This window comes from Tauraco erythrolophus, chromosome 4, assembly GCF_009769465.1.
Source record: "Tauraco erythrolophus isolate bTauEry1 chromosome 4, bTauEry1.pri, whole genome shotgun sequence".
NCBI classification, from domain to species: Eukaryota; Metazoa; Chordata; class Aves; order Musophagiformes; family Musophagidae; genus Tauraco; species Tauraco erythrolophus.
The window spans coordinates 58212351-58229029 of record NC_141468.1 but is presented as its reverse complement, the minus strand read 5'-3'; the positions used below and the strand labels follow the sequence as shown (position 1 = coordinate 58229029).

General features: G+C 51.2%; 2 protein-coding genes across 2 annotated transcripts; one reads left to right on the top strand and one right to left on the bottom strand.

Moving 5' to 3' along the window:
- The first annotated feature begins 147 nt into the window (after window positions 1-147).
- On the top strand, window positions 148-10407 carry WBP2NL (WBP2 N-terminal like). Its single transcript, XM_086611016.1, has 8 exons — window positions 148-216; window positions 3084-3192; window positions 3729-3864; window positions 5380-5472; window positions 6218-6436; window positions 6858-6986; window positions 7343-7419; window positions 8694-10407. The coding sequence occupies exons 1-8, from the start codon at window positions 158-160 to the stop codon at window positions 8739-8741; spliced, it is 870 nt and encodes a 289-aa protein (XP_086467142.1). The 5' UTR covers window positions 148-157; the 3' UTR covers window positions 8742-10407.
- Window positions 10408-12399: 1992 nt separating this feature from the next.
- On the bottom strand, window positions 12400-16317 carry NAGA (alpha-N-acetylgalactosaminidase). Its single transcript, XM_086610736.1, has 8 exons — window positions 16148-16317; window positions 15354-15528; window positions 15029-15206; window positions 14691-14785; window positions 13881-14042; window positions 13228-13425; window positions 12869-13012; window positions 12400-12582 (listed from the first exon to the last, which is right to left on the bottom strand). The coding sequence occupies exons 1-8, from the start codon at window positions 16315-16317 to the stop codon at window positions 12400-12402; spliced, it is 1305 nt and encodes a 434-aa protein (XP_086466862.1).
- Window positions 16318-16679: the final 362 nt, after the last annotated feature.

The following is a 16679-nucleotide window of genomic DNA, read 5'->3' as shown; positions in this document are numbered from 1 at the left end:
TAGCGTCCCCTCCGCCGGCCGCCATTAAACCAGCGTCGCCTGACAGCGGCTGCCGCGTCATTTCCGCCGCGCGCTCGCCGCCTGCCGGGAGGTGCCAAGTTGGGCGGGGCGGTCGCGGTGACGTCACGGGTCGGGGGCGGGGCCAGCGCGGGGCGCGATGGCGCTGAACAGGAACCACTCGCAGGAGGGCGGCGTCGTCATCCCCAATGCCGAGAGGTACCGGCGGGCGGCGCGGGGCCGCGGCGGCCTGTGGGGTGGGGGCGGGTTGGGGCCGGCAGCCCGGGGGGCCGGCAGCCCGGGGGGCCGGGGCGGGGGGCGCAGTTCGGCCCCGCTGCGGCGGCCCCGTCCTCTGCCAGCCCGGCCGGGTCTGGGGCTGTTCACTTAGAGCTCTCCCGGCAGCGCGGGGGCAGGCAGCGGCGGGCGGGCCGGGCTGGAGCCGGCAGAGCTGCCTCGTCTGTGCCGCTGGAGCTCGGCGGTCTTCAGTGCCGCTCCAGCAGGCGTCCTGGCTGTCACCGCCTGTAAAAGACAAGGAATCGGCGTTTTTCTGTTATGTCACATGCCGTTAGCTAACGATGTCAGGGAGACATAGGCCGCTTAAGGTAGGAGTCGGAATCACTCGACTTCGAAGTAAGGAAAACTTTTCGTCGGAGGCGAGGACTGAGCAGAGCAGGCCCCATCCTCGGCGCAGGAGGAGGACCTCTGTGCGTGAAAGCGCTGGCGGCTGCTCGATGCCCGCCCTCGCCCCGAGTGGAGATGGCAGACCAGCTCGACGGGCTTGGGCTTCACCTTGGCTGTGTTCAGGTGCTCCCGCAATCTTGTCTAGAGAAATCTTAGAATCCAGGGGCCCAGTAAACGGTCATTGAGTTGGTTTGGGGCTGGTAAACAATTGGAAAAATACACTCCAAAAACATGCTTCAAATAACGTTGAGTTTGTAACTCACTGCTAATACTTCAGTCAGGAAAGTCCTTTGAAACGTAGGGCTTCTGTTGGTTTAAAGGAGATCTCTCTATCCTTGACCTCAAGCCATTCTTCTAGGTGCTGCTTAGTCACAGGTGGGTGCTCCACGGGGTGCACAGCTCTCCCGTGACAGCCTTGGACGGGCATGCAGGTGCAAACCAGTTCAGCAGCATAATTACGCCCAGTGGTGGTAGCTGCATGTTATTTGCTTGTGTGAGTAGCTGGGAAGGAATAAACATAAAAGTGACTACGTAGAAATTCTTCCCAATGAGGCAAACTGACGTGAAATGCTGCTGAAGGACATGGTTGAGGAAGTGATCTGGTAAGATCCAAACTGTCAAGGAGTTGGTTCTATTTAGCTTAGAAAAAATGTTTCCTCTTTGCATCTTGGAAATTAAAAGAGTGCTGCTGCCCTGTCAGTCTGTCCCTCTCAGCCAGTCTGAGAATCTGCATCTAGCTCAACTATGAAGCGATGTCCAAGTAGAATTTTTTGGTCAGTTTTTTTTTTTTCACATTAAAGGTAGACATTTTTAATGTCTTCCTCCTTGGATTGCTACATTTTCCAGATGTATCTGGAAACTAATCTATACTGTTATATGTTTTTCGCTTCCCTAGAGAGCACACAAACTGAAACTACAGGGCTTTTGGTTGTTTTCCCATATGTTGACTCTGCTGATTCCACCTGTCCCCCAATAATTTTGCAGTTTCCTGACTCCTTAGTTGATCTGACTTTTAGAATAGACCGATGAGAATATATAAGGGTAATTTGACATTTGACACTGTCCTGCATGACATCCTTGTCTCTAAATTGGAGAGACATGGATTTGACAGATGGACCACTTGGTGGATAAGGAATTGACTCGATGGTCATACTCAGAGAGTTTGCGGTCAACAGCTCGATGTCCAAGTAGAGGCCAGTGACAAGTGGCATCCCTCTGGGGTTGGTACTGGGGCCAGAGCTGTTCAACATCTTCGTCGGCAACATGGACAGTGAGACTGCGTGCACCCTCAGCAAGTTTGCTGACAACACCAAGCTGTGTGGTGCTGTCAACATGGTGGAGAGAAGGAATGCCATCCGTAGGGACTTTGACAGGCTGGAGAGGTGGGCCTGCGTGAACCTCATGGAGTTCAACAAGGCCAAGCATCAGGTCATGGACATGGGACAGGGCAATCCCAAGCACAAGTACAGGCTGGGCGGAGAATGGACTGAGAGCAGCCCTGAGGAGAGGACTTGGGAGTGTTGGCTGATGAGAAGCTCAACATGAGCCGGCAATGTGCGCTTGCAGCCCAGAAAGCCAACCGTATCCTGGGCTGCATCAAAAGAAGATGGTATGATTAGGGTCTACCCTGTAGATTCAGTGACACGCTTTCCCAAGTTGACTCTTTCATTTTTCCTGAAAATATATTTAATTTTTCAGTCATCTCCATACCCCTGACCCTGCAGTTTTCACAGTTCCTATCTGGCTTTGGTGTCATTAACAGACTTCGCTAATGTTCCCACAGGTATCCAACAATAATAACCTTATTGCTGACATTACTGGCTCCTGGTTTTGTTCCTTAGCATGGTGTTGTTTATTACAAATATTTACTTAAATCCTGTGAAGGAAGGTCAGCAGTGAGAGTATTAGTGAAGTAACTTCCTCAGTTTGCACAGTGGGTGCGATGTTACAGCGGTGCTGTTCTCCCGTGTGGTGGCCGGTCCTGGATTTGAGCGTTGACTTGGAGAGAGTGGCTTGCTCTGAGGTGATACCTTGGCTTCAAGGGGGACAGTTTCAGACATCTCTCCCCTTTCTGTGCCCTGACCTTTGAGCTGAGGCTGTTCTCATGTGGAGTGAGGAATTCCTCAGCCTGATGGTTTTGGAGACAGAAAGAGAAACTGACATTTAAAACTTCCCTTTGTGGAGGAGGAGCAGAAGTTGTCACAGATGAGAGGATGAATTCTTTCACTCTCCATATATCATCCCTCTCTGTCCAAAGGAAAAACAGCAGGGACCACATCAGAACTCAGTCTTTTGGGGTAATATTAAGAGTTTCTGGTGTGCTGTCCCCCTCTCTGTGTGATGGGGGTGTGTGTCCGAGCTGTTGCTGAGGTTGTCTCTCCAATTTCTCTGATTTCCTCCTGTAGTGTTCTCAAACAGTGTAAAGATGTGGAGCTCTCCTTCAGTGACGTGACAGGCAAGCCCGAAGCCTTCAAAGGCACCAAGAAAGGGATGCTGTATCTCACCCCTTACAGGGTAAGTCTGATGCTAGTAGGGCTTCCTCTTTCTCAAGGGATCTTGTGGACTTTAGGCTAGAAACCTAGTTGTCGATAGGAGAAGGGATTTTTGGTATGGGAGGAGCGACTGAGAATACTAGGTAGGAGAAGGGAAGGAAGAAATAGGATAGTTCATGCCTGTGTCACAATCCCAATTCCCTACAAAGGTATGTGCAGTCCTGGAAATTTCTGTCTAGAGAATTTATTTCATATATTATATTACTTTCTTTGAAAACTGTCACAGCTTATCCTTAAAAAGTAGAACAATAAAACTCTGTAAATGTGTGTGTGTTGTAAGTGGTATATCATTTTGGAACATAGGTGTTTCAGGTGAGTGAGCCATGCCATCAAACCTGTTTGGAATCCTGCAGCATGAAGGCTGTGAAATAACAACTTGCATACTGATACTAGGGGTTAAATTATCCTCTTTTTTAGATGCTGCTACAACTAGAACTTAATGACCACCTTTTTATATCTAGTTCGAGTAATTCTGACGCATTCCCTCCTGTCTTGCAGATGATCTTTGTGTCGAAGGGGAAGGATCCTATGCTGTCTTTCATGATGCCATTTTACTTGGTGAAAGGATGCTCGATCGAGCAGCCTGTTTTCTCTGCCAATTACATCAAAGGACAGATTCAGGCCGAGGCAGGAGGTGTGTGCCCACGCTTTGTAGACTGAACTCTTCCTAAGTGTCACAATTCCTTTTCTCTTCTGCTGGACATCAGATAGACAGCTTACATGCACAGGAAGGGTGGACAGAGTAGCTGTAGTAGTATAGCTAGCATGTCCACCCGAAGGTAACTCATGTCTTCTGAACTTTAAGGCACTGCTTTGGCATTACTGCCTGACCCCCAAGCTGGTAACTGACTTCTGCAGGATGGCTTTTGCTTAATTCTGTAACTTCTGTCTTGCTGCGTAGTCACGTTTACTTGGTTTCCACATGTGCGTGTTTTCCTTTCTCTTCGACCTGGAACAGTGGGTAAGTGACCGAGTCACCAGCCATTGGTATTGACAGAATTAGCAACCAGTTTTGTTTTCCGGAGGTCAGTAGAGACTTACCACCTTGGGTATGTTTGTGTCCATCTAGGATGCTGCTGTATATTGTTAGCTTTGTTCCCAATTTGGTGAAACTGTGGTAAGACTTAGAGTCAGGAGCAAGCATGGGGAACTGCAGAAGGTAAACAGTGGTTAAAAACAAGGCTTCTGGTTCCAATTTCTTCCCTCTTCAGCCCCGGAATTAGTTTATGTGTATTTTCATGGCATCTGGAGAACTTATGCTTTTGCTTTCTGTTTGTATAAATGTTTTAAAGTGGCTGGGTCCTCTGGATTGTGGATCAGCCCACTTTCTCAGGCTGATATCATACTAAGACAGTGGTTTTAAAGAGGTGAATTTCCAAGGGTAAATCTCCACTTTTTCCATGGTGGATTGTTATGTTTCTGTCCTCTATTTCTACCTTGTCCCCAAGAGACTACCTGTACTTTTACTAACTTCATTGTTAGACAAGGAAGATAGATTGTATACTTATTTTATGAAATCTTTAATTTAAATGATACCTTTTTTCTAAAACCACCAAAAAACAAACAAAAAAAAAACACCCAAAAAAGCCACTACAAAACAAAGCACTCCTACTTATCTTGCATTGTCATTGCCTACTTGAATTTTTTTCTGAAAAGTTGCTTATATACGTAAGCATTTATAATCTCTCTGAGCTTTTGTGGGTCAAAGAGATTAAGAATGTCGCATTTGATTTAAATCCTAGCCTGAGTTGCAGATGCTGATCTGTAGTCTACTGAGGTCAGCAATAAAACTTCATTTGAGGGCTTTTGATAAAATCCTGAGTGACTAAGGTTCTTTCTTTACACTGTGTTCATTATTAGGTTCTGTTAAACCCTTCAAGAAAGGACAAAACAACCTAGTATCTAGAGTAGGCTGCTTCTACGTAACTGTAGAGGAGATTGTCTTTTAAAGGGTAAAGAAGTAAATTCCTGATCTTCTTGAGATACCATTTTGGGGGACATCTGATAGCAGCGCCTTAATTCTTTCCTTCTGGCAATATGATGCAAAATAGGTTTGAAATAAAGAATAATTTGAATATTAACTCTTTTGCTGGCTTAACTGCTACTGAGGAGGTTAATAGTCTGTTTCAATTCTAATTCTCTCTTCTAGGTGGCTGGGAAGGTCAGGGGACGTTTAAACTGACTTTCAACAGTGGAGGAGCCATTGAGTTTGGACAGCTGATGTTCAAAGCTGCCTCTAACGGTAAAGGATCTTCAGAACCCACAGTTCCCCCATGGTTGGCTGAGCTAGTTATAGAATAGTGCTTTTTTTTGAACTTCATGGGCTGGGGGAAGAGGAGTACTCTATGCACTCTTCCACAGCAATGTATTTTTTTCTCTTTCCAGGGGAACTTTAATTTTCCCTTCCGATGCTTTTTATTTCATCTTAATGCTTTGTCAGAATATTCTGGGGTCTGTTCTTCTGAGGTGGACCACCTTTTTTACAGAACCTTATTCCTCCTGGAATAAAGTTGAAATATGTGATGGTGAAAAATCAATCCACTTACCTACCCTCAACTCAGTTCTATAATAGTGGAGGAAGTTAACATGTTCACATTTGGAAAGGGGAAAAAGAAATTTTAAAAAATAACTTTGGTTTAAAACTTTCAAATGGGGGAAAAATGGACATTTTTTTTCTGACAAAGTTTTAAAAGAAGAGGAAAACGTCCTACTGATACTTGCTTTAGAATGGTCTTTTCTTGTAGCAGCAGGAGCTCTGTGATGGGACTGGTACCTGATAGCTAGTATTTTTTCAGCTGGTTTTGTTTAGCACTCTGTGAACTTAAGGTGAGGAGACAAATGCTTTTCAAGCGCAGGACTATGCCAGGACTGTATTGTGAATTTAAATGAAGGGAAATGGTGCTGCATGCACAGGACTGTTTTCCTTTTATTCTACACATTTAGTTATAATGAAAGGATGTCTGGCTTACTAAACATCTGCTCCTTAGCTTCCAGCGGCATTCCTCTCCAGAACTCCGGCTATGGCTATACACCTGTGCCTGGAGGGTATGCACCCGCCCCGCCTGCTCCAGGGGGTTATTCACCTGCACCGGGGGGCTACGCTGCACCTCCACCACCAAATGGACCATATCCTTATACACCACCTCCTATGAATGCCTATGGACCTGCTCCACAGCCCATGGGATATCCATACGCCCAGACTCCAGGTTTGGAAGTTGTGTAATGTTGACTGGTAGCATGTCTTTGCTGTTTGTTGTAAATAAATCACAATGGTACATTGAAGGTGGCTGTAATTTTGTCTCCATCAAGAATCCTTGTCCTTGCAAAAATCTGCCATGTGCTGTTGATCACACTCGCATGTCTCTATCATTGCAGCTGGACAGGAGGTGAAAATGTGGTTTGTAAATTGTGCTGTTGCACGGCAGAGAATTGTTGCCTGCAGACAGCATGCTAACGCATGATGGGCGTTAGCAAAATGTCAGATCCCCGCTGCCTGCATCCCTGCCACGCCTGCAGAGCTTCACCAGCGCCCTTCTCCAGGCTGATGTGCTGCTAGGCCTGTGAGCTCTCTTCCCCTCTGTCCCATTGCCACAGTCTAAAGCATCAATTCGGTGTTGTCTTTTTCAGGTATTTACCCACCGCTTCCAAACATGAACCCCATGTATGTGCCACCTCCTCCCCCCTACTCTGGGCTGTCTCCTCCAGGACCCTCAGCCTCCACAGCTCCCCCGGCCTGGGTGGGCCCAGGGATGCCAGGTAATTGGGTCTGGGTGCAAAAGGGTGCTTAGGCTGTGGGTGGCATTGTGGGTACGGCATGGGGTGGGGAAGCTGCTGTTGCAGGAGCTCAAAGATATCTTGATCTATTGAGATAACACAAGTGGAAGAGGAGCTGCTCAGCTCTGCGCTGCACAGCTTGTGGTCAGCTCTAGCCAGCTTGCAGCTTTGCTGAACTGATCCGAGTTCAAACCCAGCTTGCTGTGGTTGCTGCTGGCTCTTTGGACTTTTGTTGACTACTCAGAAGAGCTATGGTTGGGGAGAAGGCTCTGGGGCTGGGGCTGCTGCCTGGGGCATGTAAGATGAGCATGTCCTATGCTCCCTTCTTCTCTCTCTAGGGGACAGTAAGGCCATGGAGGCTGCTTCCAGTGCATATTACAACCCTGCCAACCCACACAATGTGTACATGCCCATGGTGAGTACTGCACCTGTGGTCTGTGTGAGCCTGCTCCCCCTTCCGTCACTAAGAGACAGCGGTTTGCTTTCCTAGCAAAGTCTAGCGTGACGTCATTTTGAAAATGCACAGAATGTGTGAGTTTTCCTTGGAGGTGTGGATGATAGTGCCATGAAGGTGGCTCGTTAAATCCTGAGTCAGGAAAGGAGAAGGGCCGTAAGATTCACCCAGTAGTTGTGGTTCAGTACTTGTCTTACTCTTAAAGGCATGAGAAATTTGCATGAGCACAGAGAATGTACAGACCTCTCTGCTTCTGTGAGGCCTGAAAGTGAGGAGAGTTGAAGAGCAGGTCACATAAGGATGACAGCGTAAGGGTTTTGTTTTATTTTTTTGCTGGGCTGTGAGGACACAGGGAGGTCTCCTACAGTTCAGTCAGCAGCAGCCAGTAGGTAGGCTGTAGCCTACGTGGGGTACGTGACAGCCGGTCTGCCTGTGCCCTTCCCTGCCTTGTGTGGCTCTGTGGTGGGCTGGAGGTCGATGGAGCAGCAAAGCTTGGCCCTCAGCCCAGGGGCTTGCTGTCTGCCAGGTCAGAGCTACGAACATGAATCATAGAATCATAGAATGGTTAGAGCTGGAAGAGACTTCAAAGATCATCTAGTTCCAACCCCCCTGCCATGGGCAGGGAAACCCTCCACTACATCAGGTTGCCCAAAGCCTCATCCAACCTGGCCTTGAACACTTCCAGGGATGGAGCATCTACAACTTCTCTGGGCAACCTGTTCCAGTGCCTCACCACCCTCTGACTGAAAAATTTCTTCCTTATATCCAATCTAAATCTCCCCTTTTTCAGTTTAAATCCATTGCCCTTTGTCCTATCACTACACACCCTTGTAAAAAGTCCCTCTCCAGCTTTCCTGTAGGCCCCCTTTAAGTACTGGAAAGCTGCAATGAGATCACCCCAGAGCCTTCTCTTCTCCAGGTTGAAGAGAGACAAAGTCCTGGAAGTGGAGGATGGGGATTAAAACAGATTAAACGGTCTACTTGCAACAGACCATTTCTTCCCTGGTTTTGAGGGGACATTCACTAGAAACGTTAAGGGAGGTAGCATATATTCTGGAGCATGAGTGATATTAGAGAGGAATGATGCGATGAAATGACAGCTTAAAACACAGCACCTGGCTCTGTCTCTTGCTCACTGAAGAGCAGTCATTTCTTGTAAGGCAAACCTGGGAACGCCTGAGAAGAGCTCATCATAAAACAAGCAGGGTTGTTGACTCTACTTTATCTCCTTCCAGGATCAGCCACCTCCTTATACACCTCCTGAGGATAAGAAGAACAACTAACAGAAGAAAATTGCAATCAGCCTCTCACAGTCTCTCTCCCTGAAGACAACTTGGCTGTTACTACCCCTTGGGTTAGAATATTTCTAGGTCTCTTTGTATATATACAATATGTGTAGTGCTGGGCAGCTGAGCACCTGCCCTCCTTAAACATTGTCAATGGCAATACAAGGTGGAACAACAGCACTTTCCTGCTTATTTTCTTTATCTCATGGGGTCAAAGCACTAACCTTTTTGCTCTGCCATTGGCTTGAAGAGAGAGAGAGACTTCTTAAACCACCGGTAGACCACATCGCTAATCTAGGACTAAAATATGAAGGCTCTGGGATCTTGGAGTAAAGCTGCTTGGAATGCCAAACTTTTGACTTCTTCTGAAGCACCATCCAAGGGGAAAGGTATAAAGAGCCATGAGGTTCCTTGCATAGACCCTAGGGTGCCCCAGAAAGGTGTTAAATTTCCTTAAATTCTGGCACAGCAGAGTGTGAGATAGGACTCTGAAAATCCTGTATCATGCTGGAAGCGTGTGTTTCATGTCCTGGTCTAACAGTCATGAGGTGACGAACTTGCAAAGTGCATCCTAAGAGACTCTGTGCATCCTAAGAGACTCTGAAGCATTTGGCTGCACGAGAGGGAAGGGGATGGGCCCGTCAGCCTGCTTTTGTAGACACTGAACAGAAAAGCAAACAAAGGTGTGCTGCAGGGCAGTGAGCTGATACTGGCAGGCGTGCGAATCAGTCTTCCTTTCCCTCTCCTAGAAGCAGGTCCAGTATCTGTGCAATGATCTTGTGTCAAGCAGCTATTCTTCAAGTGTAATGGAGTCAAGTGCTGCGCAGGAGGCTGCTTGCCTTGGAGCAAAATATGTTACATTAGGAAGAGGACCTGGCATTAGCCTTGGCAGGAGACAGGTCCCGCAGCCCTGGCTCCCTCTTCTGAGAAAGCTTGTGCTGCGTGCTAGCTCGGCAGGGGAAAACTGCCCTGCCGTCTTCTCCTTCAGCTGCTGCAGCCAGGGTGTGTATGCACACGCCTGAGCAACGGGGGCAGGTGGGCGCTGTAATGCTGGAGCTGGGTTGCTTAGGGGTGCAGTTCCGTGTCTCAGCTGCTCAGCCACAACCCTGCCTTCTTCCCCAGGGCGTAGTGCCATTAAACCTGCTCTGAAGTCTCTCTAGTCTGCTGGAGATCCTTGTGATCCTTTACATACAGGGTGACTGTGTTTCTTCCTATAGCCTTCGTACCTTCACAGTGAGAGGAAAGAGAGTTTTCCCTCTTGCTTCTCTGTGCACCAGGGCTTTCCTGTAAGTCAGGCTTGCGCAACTGGCAAGTGTGAATTCCTAAAGCAGCCCTGTGTGGGAGGAACTAAATTTCCGTATCTATAAACACCATTTAAGCCTGAAGTAGAGATATTCTAATAACTCTGTATTTAAAAATAATCAATCTTCATGAATGTTTATAACTTTTGAATTGCACTTTAATACAGAAGCGTTGATACCTTTAGCTGCCTGTTCACTATTGCGTGTGTTTGTGTTGACCTTCATTTCTGCCTGCTGCACAGAAGGCTGGAACAAATGACAACCACTGGTGTTCTTTCGGGTGTGCTGTGGGCCAGTCCTCCTCTCTCCCTGGTGCCTGGCTAAGCTGGATCTGGAATGAAGTAACTGAGGGGAGAGAAGAAGGTGGGACTTGTCCTCTTGCTGCCTGGGGAGGGTGGGAGGCTGGTTTGTGCCTTTGCTCTCACCCAGATATCCAGAATGTTCGTGTCCTCAGGGCAGGCACAACACTGCATTTGGTAGAGGCAGTGTCCCCACCCTGCCACTCACCAAGGCTGTATTCTTAGCAGCTCTCCTTTGTACGTTTACTGCCTGTCTTTAGGCAGTAGAAAGGCCTGGCTTTAAGAGGAACTCCACATGGAAAAAAAAAAAAAAACGGTAAAGGAAAATGGCACTTAACTGTGGACTGTAAAATCTGTTTCCCCTTGCGCCAAGGAAAGCTGGTGCCCTGCTGAACATGATGTAACTACTGGAAGGCTGTTTCCTACTCTGCATCAGTCCAGTCTCTTCACAGGAAACCCATTCTATTTCTTAGCATAGTTCCTCTTTTGAGGTAATGACTCTGTAATCCTACATTAACCAAGGAGCTATAGCTAGCAACACTGAATAAACATGAAACAGAGAGCCTCTGCCCTGCTTCCCCTTTATTTCAATTAATTCGTCTCAATCATTCCCCAAGAACAAAGCCAGCTCCCATACACAGACACGAAGTGCACTCATCCTTCCTGTTACCACTGAAGCATCGTGTTCAGTATCTTGCTGCTGCACTGAAGACATTTTGGAAGTGGACAGAATCAGCCATTTGGTCCTGCAGGAACTGGCGTGGGCGCCCAACCCTCCATCATCTGAACAGAAAGGAGAAACTTCTTTTTTTTTTCCCTTTGGCTAATCTTAAATGTTGTTATTTCCCTGGTCTGATGCTTAGTCTTGCTGGTCTCCCTTGGACAACAATCTTCAGAGACAATCTTCACGAATGCTGCATGCCTCTCTAGGACAGAGTGGGCCACATCTCACCTAAAATTCCTCTGCAGGATGTGTGCTGTATGAAGGTGAATCAGTTGAGGGCTCTAGAGTCCATCTTGCTGCTCACTTCCAGTTTATTAGTGCAGGGTCCTCCCCACGATGGAGCTGTGGATGTAGCTGCCCTCGGGAGATAGAGGAACCTTTTCCCTGAGAAACCCTGAGCATTCAGCCATCTGGAGGAGAGCCCAAGCCTCCTTTTAGCAGGAATTTCCTGTTACAGCAAGAACAGGACACAGCTTGGAGGCACCCATGACCACTTTGCAACTCAAAAGACAACCTCTGCTAAGCATTGGCATTTTCCTGACCACCACTTGTGCTCTACGGTTTTTGATGCTGTACCTCAGCAAGGCTGCTGGGGTTGGCCATTGCCTATGGAGGGTTTTGCTCTGCTCTGCTGTAAACTGATACCAGAGGGGCTTTAATACAACGCTAGCATGTATGCTAGACTGGAGTAGTGTTGGCCTCCAGGATTCTGGCAGCAAGATCAGGCCTGCAAGCAACACCCCTCTGGACAGGACCATCATTCCTCCAGGAGCTCTTGGTCCTGGGGAGGGTACATGGGAAGGGTGTAGCCCTATTGACAGCCCTTTATTCTAAGCCAGCTGATTGTAGCAGACGAAAGAAGGTGGACAGGTCTGATCCTTGAGGCTAAAGCCATCACTCACATGGCAGGGCTGGGGAGAAGGGGATGCATCACCATCCTAGAAGATACTAAAGCATCCAAGGCCTTTCTACAGGCATAGTTCAAACAGCCCCTGCAGCAGTCAGTGGTACTCAGTTCAAAGCAGTAAAGTGCTCAGGTGTCAGAGTTGACAAACTCAACAGTGGCTGGACTCTGCTTGTATGGCATCTTCCATAGGAGGATCTCAAAGAGCTTTGCAATCGCAGAGGAATCAGGCTTTGCACAACCTTAGGAGGTGAGTAACAAGAATTCCTGCTTTATGCAGACTGAGTAGCATCAAGCTGGCACCAGAAGAATTACCTGAGAGTCACTCCCCAGCACTGCTGGGCATGACAGCCAAAGACACTTATGCAACGAAGAGTCCCGTGCCACAGGGTCTGGCAGCTCACCCCAGCACTGACCCACACTGCGATCACAGGAGGACTGGGCGGAAACTCCCACCAGGGGCTCGCTGTTTGACGATGTGCCAGGGCTGCACCGAGAGTGCCATGGGATAGACATACCACATCACTACCCCCGAGGGGTTAATAACAACCGAGAAGCTGTCTCCTGTCTTTAAGCCGCTGATGATCTTCCCACTGTACACATCTTGAACCTGGAAGAGAGATGGTGGCTACCAGGACTTCCATAGACCTTTCATCTTGAGGTCCAAAAGCGCTCACTGACAGCCCCAGCCCAAGTGGGCCATGCCACACAGGGGAACGGGGCACAGCAGTGGGCAGGAGGGCAACCCAACAAGCAACTGCCCCTTCATCCTGAAGGCAGGGAGTGGGAATCCTTCCCTCCCCAAAACGCAGAGGGTTTCAATGCGGGGAGCTGGAAAGAAGGGGATCCAGGTGCCATGGGGCTGCCCTGCCATGCAGCGTGCCAGTGGGGCTCACCTCATACACCGCATCCTCAGGGAAGTGAAGCTTGGCCAGGCTGGTGGTGTAGAGGAAGGGCATATCCGTCCTCCGGCTGAAGAAGACAAGGGCACTGGCAGCATGGGACAGTGGGCGCAGGAACACCTCGATGTGGGATTTCTCCTAGGGTTGGGGATGGGTGGGTAAGGCAGTGCTGCCAGGACCAGCACTGGCCCATAACTTCTGACCTTGCCCTTCAGGGCTGCTATGCCAGCAGGCCCACAGCTCCCACAGCTGTCCTGCACATGCTTCTCTGCATTGCTTCCCTCTCTCTCCTTTTTCTGATGCCACATGCTGCTCCTGTCTGCCCTCCCGAACACGTCCACCTTCCCCCTAACCTTGACAATCCTGCGCCCCTGGATTCCCAGGGGGTCCTGGTTGATCTGGATCATCAGGCGGTTCTGCAGGATCTCCTTGGCACTCGGGGAGATGGTGCGGAGGTCTGTGGACATAAGGAGCGGAGCTGCCATCACCGTCCACAAGGCCATTTGGGAGCGTGACTGCTCGTAGCTAAGGCCAAAGTTTCCAATGATGAGCTGGAGGGGAGAGGGAGAAACAGAAAAGGGTTAGAAACTGGTCTGCTCACCACACTTGGTGATGCTGTAGCCTCCTGGGTGGGTGGAGCACACATGGGAAGCCTCACACAGGCTGCTGCTTCTCCTTGGGCAGCTGCGACATCCCACTTCTGCTAGGTGCTAGGCCATCAGCACACATTCAAACACACTCACTATTACCCTTCAGTTCACTACCATCCCCAGTCAGGCTGTGCAGGGAAGAACAAGGACACCTGGACAAGAGGACAGGTATACTCGGGCATTGGAGGGTTCATTGCAACCACAGGCTTTTCCCACAGCTTAGCCAAGGGCAACAAGCTTTGCCTCTTTGCAGCAACAGGGCTCCTGCTCCTGGCGCTGTTCCTTCACCCTGCACCTAGAAGGGGATCCCCAGAGAGCCCCTGACCAGAGTCAGCGCACCCACCACCCAGCCGCACCATGTCAGGGTCATTCCAGTGGCCAGGGCCAGCCACCGGCTGCAGGACATCCTGGTTTGCAGAGAACCAGTCCAGGATGGAAAGTATGCTGTCCCAGGAGTCCTGGATGTCATCGTAGTTACGCCACAGGTTGCAGACCTCTGCCAGGACGGTGTAGTTCACCTGGAGAGGAGCACAGGGTCAGGCAGGAAGGAGAAAGGATGGAGTCTGCAAACCAGAGCAGAAGGGGCAGCCAGACTACAGCATCCAGAAGATGCTTGGTGTTTGCAAAGCACTGGCACCTGGAGAAGGGCAGAGTCACACAATGAAGGAGGAGAGAGTCATATTCCAATATGACTGGGCACACCCCAGTATGTTAGGACGTCTGGCAAAACAACCATAGAAGAGGTCTTGGGGAAGTATGATCAGCTGCAAGGTTGACTCAGAAGGTGAAAGAGGAAAAAAAAAAATGCACTCAATTCTCAAGAAACATTACTAGGAGGAACAACCTATTTCAAACACTTAAACCAGACAGGACCCCTCACAGAAGAACAGACTGTCAGGATCAACCTCACACCAGCTGAGTGGGATGGAGAGGGCACACCCCAGGGCCTTCTTCCCCCAGATTTCCATCACCTAGCCACGCTGGGAACCCTAAGTGTCCCCAAATGCCTGGCAGGGAGGCCAGGTCCTCTCCGGGGACCTGCAGCCCCATCCAACCAGGGGCTGAGCAATCAGTGGGGTGCAGCACCCAGCTCCTGCAGCTCCAACAAGAGCTCCCGCAGGGCACAGGAGACACGGGAAGCAGTTGCCAGACAGGACAACCCTCACCTTAGGGGGGAGCCCGCCCTGATATGCCGGCCAGCTGCAGGAGTAGACGATGGGGCGGCCTGTTGCATTCAAGGCCTTTGCCATTTCTGGGTAGCCTTAGGGAGAGAAGACAACAAGTGGTGAAGATGATGGCTGGCAGTAGCCTGGATCCCAGCCCACCCGGCTGGCCCCCTGCCTTACACCTGCTCTAGGGCACCCAAACTCCCTCCTCTTTGCCCAAGAGCTGCAACAGGAGAAACAAGGGAAGAACCAAAGCCGGCCAAGTGTTTCTGCAGATGTCCAGCCACCCTGACCAAAGCAGCGAGGGGAGAAATACCATCTGGCTGGGGAGCCTTTACCCTCCGCCTGCTCCTCTCCCGACGAGTAGCACCCATCCAGCTTCAGCATGTCCACACCCCACTCCGCAAAGGTCTGGGCGTCCTGCTTCACGCAGTCCAGCGTGGTGCCTGGGTAGCCCCCGCAGGTGAATGTGCCCAGGTCACCATAAATGCCCAGCTTCAGGCCCCGGGCATGGACCTGCAAGGAGAGGAGAGCTGTAAGGAGGGGGGACAAGGAGGGTCTGAGGTGCCTCCCAGGGACCAGGCTCCTCCATCCTCTCCCAGCCCTCCTGCCATGGTGGTGTGGGGACACAGAGACCCTGCACCATCCCCAGCGGGCACTCACGTAATCAGCCAGAGCCTTTATTCCCCTGGGAAACCTCTCAGGGTCAGGAACCAGCCGTCCTGCTGCGTCCCGCTGCTTGGCTGACCAGCAGTCATCGATGTTGATGTACTCATAGCCCAGCTCCCTCCAGCCGTCCTCCGCCAGGCGGTCTGCCATCTCGAAGAAGAGCGTCTCACTAGGGGGCGGGGGGACGGAGACATGGCAGGCTGAGCCCCTGTGACCTCTATGCCCCACCGGCTGCAGGCAGCCAGCAAGACTTTGGGGCTAACAGAGGCTCTGAAGGGTTGGTCACGACAGGGCTGGCCTGGGCCATATGGGGAGGTCCCCAAGGCTTCTGTTTAAAACCCGTCCACATCCCATTCATTGACCTCAACAAGGGGAAGCGTTTCCCCAACGCCCCACAAAACCCAGCCACATCCTTCAGTGCTGGGGGACCCCCACCTCCCACACACCCCTAATCCCCGAGATCCCATTGCTGCAGGGCTCATCCCAGGGACTCACAGACGCTGCCAGAGCCATCCCGGACCTGATGTCCAACCCGACCATCCACCCTCTCCCGCCCTGCCACCGCCCCGTCCACCCACTCGGGGCAGACCCAGGACACCAGCCTGGCATTTCCGAGCAGGTTCCCCCGGGCAGGCGACAAACAGGACAAGCCTCGCTTGCAGGGAGAAGAAAGAGGACGAGTCCCGGGGGGAAGAGATGCCGCACCGAGGCCCTCCTTGGCAGGGAGCCCCGGGGAAGGTGGGGGGACGACGGACGGGGACTCCCCCGCCGCTCCCCGCCCCGCTGACCTGATGCAGTTGCGGGGATCCGCCCGGCAGTCCACGTTGCAGCGGAACCGCTCCCAAGCCAGCCAGCCCATGGGGGGGGTGAGCGCCAGCCCGTTCTCCAGGGCCAGGGTGGGCAGCGCCAGGACCAAGGCCAGGACCAGCCCGCTCAGCACCAACACCGGCACCTCCATCCTCGCCGCCACCAGGACCCAAACCACCGCTCCCCGCCCCAGCTCGGCCCGGCCCCGCTCACATGATGCCGCCCGCATCACCTGACCTCCCGGCCCCGCCTCCCTCCCCTCCGTCCGGCCCGGCCCCGCTCCCGGCCCCGCTCCGCCCCGCAGCCGCCGACCCCGCCGGTATCGCCCCTCTGCGCTGCCGCCCCCCGTCAGTAACAGACCCATGGAACCCCCCAGCAGTTACACCCGTTGCCGCCGCACCCCACAGCTGTGTGTCCCCCCCATCAGCAGTGCACCCTGGCGGTATTGCACCCCATTAGCACTGCACCCCGCTGCTGCACCCCGTACCTGGTGCACCCTGTCAGCATTGTACC

Excerpts from the sequence above, each read along its gene's own strand:
- WBP2NL (XM_086611016.1), top strand. The coding sequence starts at position 158 with ATGGCGCTGAACAGGAACCACTCGCAGGAGGGCGGCGTCGTCATCCCC. Across the intron at positions 3,865-5,379 it reads GATTCAGGCCGAGGCAGGAG|GTGGCTGGGAAGGTCAGGGG; the intron begins GTGTGTGCCCAC and ends TCTCTCTTCTAG. Across the intron at positions 5,473-6,217 it reads GTTCAAAGCTGCCTCTAACG|CTTCCAGCGGCATTCCTCTC; the intron begins GTAAAGGATCTT and ends TCTGCTCCTTAG.
- NAGA (XM_086610736.1), bottom strand. The coding sequence starts at position 16,317 with ATGGAGGTGCCGGTGTTGGTGCTGAGCGGGCTGGTCCTGGCCTTGGTC. Across the intron at positions 13,013-13,227 it reads AGGGGCGCAGGATTGTCAAG|GAGAAATCCCACATCGAGGT; the intron begins GTTAGGGGGAAG and ends CCCCAACCCTAG. Across the intron at positions 12,583-12,868 it reads CTGAGGATGCGGTGTATGAG|GTTCAAGATGTGTACAGTGG; the intron begins GTGAGCCCCACT and ends TCTCTCTTCCAG.